This window comes from Chiloscyllium punctatum, chromosome 6, assembly GCF_047496795.1.
Source record: "Chiloscyllium punctatum isolate Juve2018m chromosome 6, sChiPun1.3, whole genome shotgun sequence".
In the NCBI taxonomy this organism is placed as follows: Eukaryota; Metazoa; Chordata; class Chondrichthyes; order Orectolobiformes; family Hemiscylliidae; genus Chiloscyllium; species Chiloscyllium punctatum.
Window position 1 is genome coordinate 20,158,775 of NC_092744.1, and position 10,488 is coordinate 20,169,262.

Consider the following 10,488-nt stretch of genomic DNA (forward strand, 5'->3'; position numbering starts at 1 on the left):
CAGAGTACTGTGCAGCACATGCCCACTCCCATAGTGTGCTATGGTGAAGACCATTGGTCTGGTGGACAGTATTGGCGACAGACTGCACATCACTGCAACTTGCTGATCATTCTTCTTTGAAATGTAGCTTGACCATCTGCATCACTCCTGGAATATCCACCTTATACCTGCTTAAAACAACTAGAAAGGTTAGGGTCTGGGCTACCTTCTTCAAATGTTTGAGGGCACCTGGTCTTGTCCATAACACTTCCTATACACTTTGGTAAGGAATTCACTGTTGGTCCCTTGTTCCACCGTGACGTCTAGCAATGGGAGTTGATTGTTGTTTTGCTCTTCTCTGGTGAATTTGATACCGGTGAACGTGTTGTTGATGAGATGGTGTGCTTCCTCTAACTTTATGTTTGGTGATGACAAATGTGTCATCCACAAATTGGATTCACAGCTTTGGTTGGATCAGGGAAAAGGCTGTACATCCCAGTCTCCGCATGACTGCTTCAGCTCTGTATCCTCAGATGGGTGATCCCATGGGTGTGCCATTGATTTGTTGATATACTTGGCCATTAACGATGAAGTGCATGGTGAGGCATAAGTCTAGTAGTTTGAACATATTGTCCTGCTACTAGTGTTGTAAGGGGTAGCATTTCTGTTTTGTTTCCCTTGTGCAGTGAGTGTTTCTTTCTCTCGTGGTATGTCAATGGAAATGAACAGTGTTGTAAGGGCAAAGGAAACCATAATTGCATCATCATCAATTATAATATTTTTGAGATTGTTCAGGAATTCCTGGGCTCAGTGATGAGCATGGGTTGATCCGTTGACGAGACATTTCAGTCTCTACTGTAGTTCATTGGCCAATTTATGTGTTTGTGTGCCCGGTAGAGCAATTACGGGTCGGGGGGGGGGGGGGGGGGAGATTTGACAAAGATGTTATGTGACTACTTAGTGTCTTTCACATTGAGGAAAATACAATAAATCTCCAAGATTAGAGATCCAAGTGACTACACAGAATGAAGAGTTGAAGAAAATTAGTATCAACATGAAAATTGCACTGGATAAAGTAAAGGGGCTGAAATGTTAAAAGTACTCAGGTGCTTAGACTGAATATCAGAGTATTGAGAGAGGTGGCAGTAGGTACTTGTTACATTTGTGATCACCTTCAGAAATTCTCTGATTCAAGAATTTTCTCTACAGATTGGAAAATGATAAAACATTCAACCATTGGGTGTTAATGCATTATGATCATACCTGGATTTTCAAATTAACATAAATTTGTTGGGCAATTAGTGTTATGTTGCACTTAGAGATTTTTGATAAACATCAAATAAAACCACATGAGCTCAGAACAGAAATAAGCTATTCAGACCATTGAGTCTGCTCCATCATTCAATGAGATCATGACTGATCATCAATGCCACTTTACTGCATTTTTCCCATCAGCCTTGATTCACTTAGGAGTTAAAAATCTGTCTAACTCAGCCTTGAATATACTGAATGACTCAGCCTTGACAGTTCACTGCATAAAGAATTCCACTGAGTCACTCCCCTCTGAGTGAAGAAATTCATCCTAATCTCTGTTTTAAAGATTCTTCTGAGATTATGAACTCTGGAAAACCCACAAAAGGAAAGAAACCTTTCCTTATCTACATATCAGATCACCAAAGAATCTTGTATGTTTCAATTCCAATCAGTACAGGTTCAACCTACTCAGCCCTTCTTCATAAGGCAATCCTTCCTTACCTGCTATCAGCATGGTGAAACTTCTCGGGATTGATTCCATTGCTAGTCTTCCTTTCCTTAGATGGGGAACCCAAAACTGTTCGTAGTCTTCCAGTGTAGTATAACTACTGCCCTGTATAGTTTTACCAAAATCTCCCTACCTTTATACACCATTCCCTTTGTAATAAAGATCAACATTATTTTTGTCTTCATTAGTATGCAATGAACTTGAATGATAATGTTTTGTGATTCATGGACGAGGGCTTCAAAGTCTGTCTGTTCAGCAGCTTCTCCAATTAGGAGAAAGTGAGGACTGCAGATGCTGGAGATCAGAGTCTCGACCGTGTTGCTGGGAAAGGTCAGGTAGCATCCGAGGAGCAGGAAGTCCTGATGAAGGGCTTATGCCTGCTGTGTTTTCCCAGCAACACATTCACAGCTACTCCAATTAAATAATATTCAGCAATAGAGACAAAACACGTTCCGTGAAAGAGACAACATCAGTTCACAGCATATCAAGTTCATGTCCAGAAAAAACAAAATGTAATGTCTCCTTCATGGCTTCGAACGCATAGCGCATGAGAGGTAACGCCCAATCCGTTCAATGGCCGCTTAAGGCAATGGCTCCAAATTGTGCTCTGCTCTGTTTCAGTAAGTTTTTTTTAAGCTTCTACAACGATAATTCTAACTGTCAAAAGAGCTCATCACTATTTCAAAGGTTTCAGTGATAACTGGATTTTTAATGCAGGCAGTATGGTAGATCATAATTACATTGTTCATAACAACCTGTTTACAATTTATGCAGACCACACAGTTTATTCGCATGTCAAAATTTGTCAAGACAAATTGCAACAGCATTTAATTCAAGAGAGTAACTAAGTTTCATAAATTTCATCACCACAGTTTGCAGGAATAACTAATGATCATTGGAAGTTGTTTTATCCATCAGATGCTTCTTTGTGTTTCTATCTTTTCTCAGCAAGATAATATAACATTTGGGGGCAAAAATGCAGAAAACTAATCCATAGCTAGATGCTAAAATAGCAAAGACTTCCACAGCTACAGCGTATTTACCAGGGGAGCTGATGTATGCTGGAATAAAAGTTAGCCACACAGCACAAAAGATAAGCATACTAAAAGTAATGTGTTTAGCTTCATTGAAATTGTTTGGAAGTTGACGAGCTAGAAAAGCAACCACAAAACACACACAAGACAGAAATCCAATATAACCCAGTACACAATAAAAAGCTATTGGTGAACCAACATTGCATTCAAAAACAATTATTTCAGTGAAATAATCACTGTTCTTTAGAGGATAAGGAGGTGATGTTCTTAGCCAGACTGAGCATATTACACATTGCACCAGTGTAAGGACACACACAGATAAGCGCTGCTGCGCAGGTCCAAACCACCTCATCATGTTATTGCTGGGAAGGACTGCATTAAATGCCATCACCACAACAACTGTTTTACTCAAAACACACGAAATGCAAAAAACAAAAATTACACCAAATGCTGTGTGACGCAATATACAAGACCAGGTGGAAGGTTCTCCAAGGAACGTCATTGAACACAGAAAACACAAGGTTAATGCACAAAGAAGCAAAAAACTCAACTCGGAGTTGTTTGCTTTCACAATTGGAGTGTTTCTGTGAACATAAAACAAAACAAATACACTGATTGTGATGGAGACTCCGAGAAATGCCATAGTCACCAAAATAATCCCCATCGGATCTCCAAAAGAAAGGAACTCGATTTCCTTTAAGATGCATTCGTCACGTCCCCGGTTGGACCGGTATTCCCACGGACACTTAATGCAATCTGGTGAATCTAAATGGAAGAAAATAAAAGTACAATGGAAAATGAATCTAGTTTTCTGTTTTTAAAAAAAACACCAATGCGTTAATGTTGAAGAACTCAGTTCTTAACATTTCAGTTGGATTTCTTCTGCGTACTATTGGTTATTTATGGGAAATGTTTTATGATTCCAGCAAAACCGTAAAGACCTCCTCAAATTCTGAAACACTTTCCCAGCAGCAAACAATTACAGCAGTTAGCCTCCTGTTGGTCCTTACCAGTGACGTTGCTAATTTCACCATCAGCGCATTTTATGCAGTCAAAGCAACAAAGGGGTTGTCCTTTCCTTGTTGCTTTCCTTGTTCCACTGGGGCAATTTTTGGAACAAACTGCTCTTGGAACCTAATTATAAAGAAGAAAAAGTTATATTCTTTATTTACCAACTGCCATTCAACAATTTTCTTTAAGAAAGTGGGAAGCAGGAAATTGCCGTCTTCAACATCGCAGGTGATACTGTTGTTGGAATTTTAACATTAACATAGAGTCATATAGTCAGCATGGAAACAGACCCTTCGGTCCAACCCGTCCATCCCGATTGAATTTTCGGGAAATTATTTGAATGGATTTTTTTTTAAAAACTGACTGATGCCCTGGAGAAATCTGATCTGCTTAACATCAAACCAAGATGGATTCGTTTATGGAATGTGAACAAGTCCACAATTAGTTACTGATTCCTGAATGCCTTCATTGTCGGTTTATTAGACTATTCTGAGAACGTGACAAATAACGACGGCAGATTTCCTTTCTGAAAGAATGTTACTGGACCAGATGTGTTTTTATAAGAATCGCTGGTGTGCTAGATTTTACTTCCAGACGATATGAAATTCCAGTTTCATTATCTGGCATGGTCTGTCCCTAGAACATTATCCTGGTGGTCTGCATTTCTAGCCATGTTGCAATGTTACCACTACTCACTTAGTAAACGCAAGTTCTGCTTCACAAGCATCTTTTTTCGCCATATTTTTAGCTTTTGGTTCGTAAAAATGAAATGATAAAGAAGGAAATTGTTGTATTTATATCTAGAGAACAATGTCCAATAATTAAATAAACCCATTGTTAGATCACATCTGGAGAAATTATATTCAGCATAGGCTCTGCGGCTAAGTAAAGATAGGTTGTCTTTAGAAGCAGAACAGCCGTATCACCAGAAAGCTGTAGAAGGAGCTACAATAATTTATAAGAAGAGTTTACCTGAACTAAACATGCATTCCCTGAAATCCCAAAGCTTAAAGAGAATTTGATTGATTCGTGTTTTGGTGAGATTTAAAGGAATAAGAAAGTCATTGGAAACAGGACTTTCGGCCGATCATGTCTATGCCAACTACACTAATTCCATTTGCCTGCACTTGGTCCATAGCCTAATAAGCCCTTGGCATTTAAGTCCTTATCTCAAAGTATCCTAAATATTGTAAAAGCATTCTGTTTCCAACCCTCTCGGAGGCAATATTTTCCATTTTCTACCAGCTACTCGGTGAAAACAATTTTTCTCGTTGCAAATTTATGTCCTCTGATCTTAACAGCGTTTGCCATAGGTAAGGATTCTCACAATCTGGCGTGTCTATGCCTGTTATTATTGTGTACACATCAGTCAGAACACCCAAACCTTTCACCAACCTCTTCTGCTACAAGGCAAACAAATGCAGCTTATGCGGCTCTCTAGTTACCATTGAGGATGTTTGCATTTGTTAGAGGGGGAGTTTTCAGTTCGCTGCCGTAGTATTTGTACCGTAATCTGATCTCCACTCCATACAATTGCTTCATCCTTTAACATAATTTCTTTCCCTGGGGGGGCTGAGCCGTCATAGACTCCAACACCGATGATGTCCACGCCGCCAGCCGCATTGGGTTGCCAGTTTACGATGTCATAGGTAGCCACTGGATCTCCATTATCATCAAAATAGACGTTCTCACCGATCTTGGTCGTGAAATTGACTGTTTTCATGAAATGCAGTAGCTTTAAATGGAGCAAAAACAATCAGGAGTTGACGAACTGTGTTTACAATAATAGGTGAAGCATTTAATATCGTTTTAATACCCACTTGCTTTTCATGCTAGAACCAAAAATAGTTTAGAAATGTGCATGCATTCGGAAGGGGCTTCTCCAGAGGGGAAGTCGGGACCATGATAGCCATGTCACTGAGTAGTTAATTTATCCAAGTAGAAATACCACGACATCTGTTAGAATTTACGTTCAGTTCATAAATCTAAATTTAAAAGTACTCTTGATAGTGGAGACTGTGAAACCATTGTCAGTTGTTAACAAGTCAATCTACTTCAGTAATGTTAATTCGGGAAGGAGGTCTGCTATTACGATGCCGTCAGCCCTCCTTGTGATTCCAAACATAAATGCTTTTGACTTTGACGTACCATGTTAAATGGTTACGCACTCTACATAGTTCAAGCACAATCGGAAATGGACAATAAATGCTGGCCTAGCTGACGGCGCCCAAACCTCATGAAAGAATAAACAGCAAAAATAGAAATGGTCTAACTGACCCCATACCTGCCAGGGTTGGAATCTTGAGATATCTGCACAAGTATTTTCGGCAAATTTTCCCTTGCCACCTTCGCACGACAACATGTTATGAAGAGTATGCGCTATCGCATATATTGCTTTATAAACATTGTAAGTAACCCGGTACTGTGAGACATCAGTAAGTTCATTGTGTGTCAATCGCAAACTCTCGCTTCCGGTACATTCTTTCATCATGGTTAAGGGAACTTGATCTATTCTGTTATCTGTGCCTCTTAATGCACAGCTGAAAGTTGATTCCCAAAACTCCTTCACTAAACGGTTACCTGGATACATGGAAGGATGGACGTCCATGAGAAATTCTCTCAGTCCTGGTATATCTACCTGGCGAATTGCAACTCCGATTGTGCCGGCGACAAACCGCCTGCTTTCTTCCGGGGGTAGAAACTGCGTAGATACCCAAGCCTCGCTTCCTATCCATTGTACGCCAGTGACATTCTGTCGAGCAATCTCACTGAATAAAATGCTCATTTCCTCGGGTGCAACGAATGCCACGACAACTTTGGTTGAAGATTTCCGTACAGTGTCTACGATTCGAAGTAGCTTGTCTCTGTGGTAGCTTCTGTGAATAGACTCGGAGAAAGCAATGCAAACGCCGAATTGTTGGACAGTTTCGGTGAAAGCTTGCATCCCAAAGTTGCCATAATCATCGTCGTTTCTAACCGTCCCGATCCATGTCCAACCAAAGCGTTTCACCAGATGGGCTAAGGCTCTTGCCTGAAAGTAGTCACTCGGTATGGTTCTGAAAAATGATGGGTATTCCTTCCTGTTACTCAGGCATGCACAGGTGGAAAAGTAGCTGACCTGTGGAAGATTAAAAGTGGAGCATGTCACGTTTTCCTATTTGGACGCTGATGATTTTCTTTTTCACTTTCAGAAAGTAATGGAAATAGTCGGACCAGGCTGCAGCAATGAGAGCGTGTGAATATTACAGAAAACCGTATGAAACATTTAACACTGGGACATCTCCAAGGATTCGGAATGAAATTGCTGAGTGTTTCTAAAGCCTGGAGGAAGTTCAAAAGACGCTTATTAGATTCATAGTGGAGAGTCGAGAAGTGTGGTGCTGGACAGGCCCAGCAGGTCAGGCAGCATCCGAGGAGCAGAAGAATCACGCTTGAGCAGAAGCCCTTCATCCGGAACGTGGAGGTGGGGAAAGGGGCGTAGAGATAAATAGGAGGGTTGTGTTGAGGACAAGGTAGCTGGGAAGGCGATAGATAGATGCAGGTGGGGAGGGGGTGAAAGTGAAAGGTCAGAGGAGAGAGTGGAGCAGATAGGTAGATGGACTGGTAGGACAGTTTAAGAGGGCAGTGCCGAGTTGGAGGTTTGGCTCTGGAATGAGTTTGGGGGGGGGGGGGGTGGGGGGCGGGAGATAAGGAAACTGATGAAGTTGACATTGATGCGCTGTGGTTGAAGGGTCCCAAGACAGAAGATTAGACGTTCTTCCTCCAGTCGTTGGATGGTTTGAATTTCGCAGTAGAGGAGGCTGAGGACTTGTATGTGCTTGGCAGGGTGGGAGGGAGAGTTGAAGTTGTCAGCCACAGGGTGGTTGGGCTGTTTCATGCCTATGTCCAAGAGTTGTTCCCTGAAAGTTCTGGGTTGGTGTCCTGACTCCCCAGTGTAGAGGACCTTCGAGGGCAACAGACGGTAGGTGATGTGTTTGGATGTGCAGGATGTGAAAAGATCCTTTGTGGCCTTGGACAGGGGTGAGGGAGGAGGTGTGGGCGCAGGTTTTACACCTCTTGCTGCCACAAGGGAAGTTGCTGAGATTGGAGGGCAGGTTGGTGGCGGGTGGCCTTAACAAGGGATTCACGAAGGGATTCACGAAGTGAATAATCTCCGCAGAATGCAGATGGGGTGTGAAGGGAAATACATCTCTGATGGTGGGGTCTGATTGTAGGTGACAGAAATGGTGGAGGATAATGTGCTGTATCCAGAGATTAGTGGAGTGGAAGGGGAGGAGAACCACCCCCCCCCCCCCCCCCCCTCCAACCACCACCACCTGCAAATACCTATGGCCTTCCCAACAACCTTCCTTCCACCCTCCTATTTGTATGTTAGCCCCCTTCCCTCCACGACCTCCCCACATTCCTGATGAACGGTGTCTGCCCAAAACGTCGAATCTCTGCTCCTCGGATATTGCCTGACCTGCTGCACCTTTCCAGCTCCTTCCTGGAATGAAGATATTAATTTGGGGAAAATGCAGAGGAGTAAGATTAATGGTATCAATAGTTGCTACAGCTAAATTAATCACTTTGCGTAATGGTTCTATGACTTAAACATTGGCAGTCATTTATATGTTCTTCATTGCTCTCTTTACTGTGAATATTGTAGTGCATTTGGAACTAGAGCGGGACACACGGAAAACTCATATTCAAGCTAATATGTTGTTTACTCAATAACCATCTTCAACAATTTTGATTGCAAACTTTTCTTCAAGTGAGGCATGATGAATTGAATCCACTCTACATCACTTACGATTTTACACAAGGGAGAACACGAGGAACACCAAACCCAGAAATCGAGCACAACACAAAGCACCATCAGACAAGTTAACGCTTCGTGAATTTACATCTTCATGTCTCGCCAACACGTTTAATCATGCGATCATTGAAAACAGAACTTCACTAATTTCATTTGTTTAAAATATCTTTACTTGCAAGAAACCATGTATTAAAACGGGATTTCATAGAACTTCACAGCCGAGAAGTAATCCATTCTGCTCAACAGGTCTGCCTCACTTCTCTACTCAGATGAGACCCACATTCACGCCTTCCTCCATGGGTACATAACCAGCTTCCCATTAAATGAAAGGATACTATTCAGCTTGATTGAATTCAGCTTGCCGCATTGAATTCCATTTTTTTTAATTTGAGAAAGAACGTGTAAACAATTCTTTCTCGGATTTATTTGAGGTGATCTCCATTGTAATTTTCCTTCTGCTTCCACAAACGGACTCACTTTGTCCAACTCAATGCTATTGAGCCGTTCTTAATGCTAAAATACTCTGTCAGGTTCATTTTCGGCCCTCTGTTTTCTAGACAAATGAGCCACTGGATATTCAATCTTTCCTGTTTGAATTACAAAATGACACCTAATGATGCCATTATTCTTAGTGGTGAAAATAGTTTTGTCTACGTTTTCATTGCATTTACTCATAATGCAAGAAACACTGCGATTTTGCAAATTTATTTTAAAATTCATTCACAGCATATGCGTGTCAATGGCCAGGCCAGCATGCCTAATTGTCCAGAGTCCAGAATTGTTAAGAGTCAAACACGTTGCTGTCAGTCTGGAGGAACACATAGCCAGATCGGGTGAAAATGGCAGTTCCCGTCCCTAAAGGGCATTAGTGACCCAGATGGTGTTTTTTTTTCTCTGACATGGTCATCATTAATTTTTTTCTTATTTCAAATTTTTCGTGAATTCAAATCCCCTAGAAAAAGGGTCCCCGGCCATCTTATCTTCATTTCCATCGTTCACACTGGTCCCCAATGTAGTTATGTAGAATATTAACGTGCAAATATAAAAGCATTAAGAAAATAACTCGATTTGCATTAGAGTCTATTAATAACAATAAAACGGAATAAAAGTGATGCTGAAAATCTGAAACACTCATAGAGAATTCTGGACAATCTATGGAGCATTTTGGCTTCTGAACAAGAGTACCATCGGATTCGAAACGTTAACTCCGTTTCTCGATCCACAGGTGTCGTTAGTCCTGCTGAAGAATATTGAACAGTGTGCCGTTTTATCAACAATCCTGTTTACTGATCATTAACTTTGGAAGTTAAAATGTGTGTCTTACCATAGGAATCCTGAACGGACCAATTAAAGTTGCCATCGCTCCAGACTGCGAGGATGCCGCATCGCCAACAATGGCAGAGACAGTGGAAGACATGGTGCAAGCCAAGTTGGAGGAGGTGACTTCATCTCTGTTTAAAAACTGGAAAGTTGCTTTCAGAGTTAAAGGCGGCATGGTACAAGTGTCATAAATCCGGTAACCCAGGGTAACATTAGGAAGCAGCCTTGGGTTCTTGTTGATTTCGTCAATGGCAAAAATCATCGTCAGTACAAAGCGCAAACCTCTTGGCCAAAAGCTGCAGAAAAGCATTTTATTTTGCATGTGGATAATGTTAATACTGATTTAGTGTCATTAAGTCATAGACGTGTACAGCACGAAAACTCGTCTATGCATTTTGATATCCTAAATTATTCTAGTCCCATTTGCCAGCATTTGGCCCATTTCCCTCGAAACGCTTCCTATTCATGAACACAACCAAATGCCTTTCAAATGTTGTAATTGTACGAGCCTCCACCACCTCAGCTGGCAGCTCATTCCCAGCATGCACCACGTCTGCATGAACAAGTTGTCCCGCAAGTCTCTT

At 41.5% G+C, this 10,488-nt stretch overlaps 1 protein-coding gene across 1 annotated transcript; it reads right to left on the bottom strand.

The window, feature by feature from the left end:
* Positions 1 to 2,626: 2,626 nt before the first annotated feature.
* LOC140478608 (extracellular calcium-sensing receptor-like) lies at positions 2,627 to 10,187 on the bottom strand. The gene is made up of 5 exons (XM_072571827.1): positions 9,909 to 10,187; positions 6,071 to 6,904; positions 5,294 to 5,521; positions 3,786 to 3,909; positions 2,627 to 3,540 (listed from the first exon to the last, which is right to left on the bottom strand). The coding sequence occupies exons 1-5, from the start codon at positions 10,164 to 10,166 to the stop codon at positions 2,627 to 2,629; spliced, it is 2,358 nt and encodes a 785-aa protein (XP_072427928.1). The 5' UTR covers positions 10,167 to 10,187.
* Between the last annotated feature and the right edge of the window lie 301 nt (positions 10,188 to 10,488).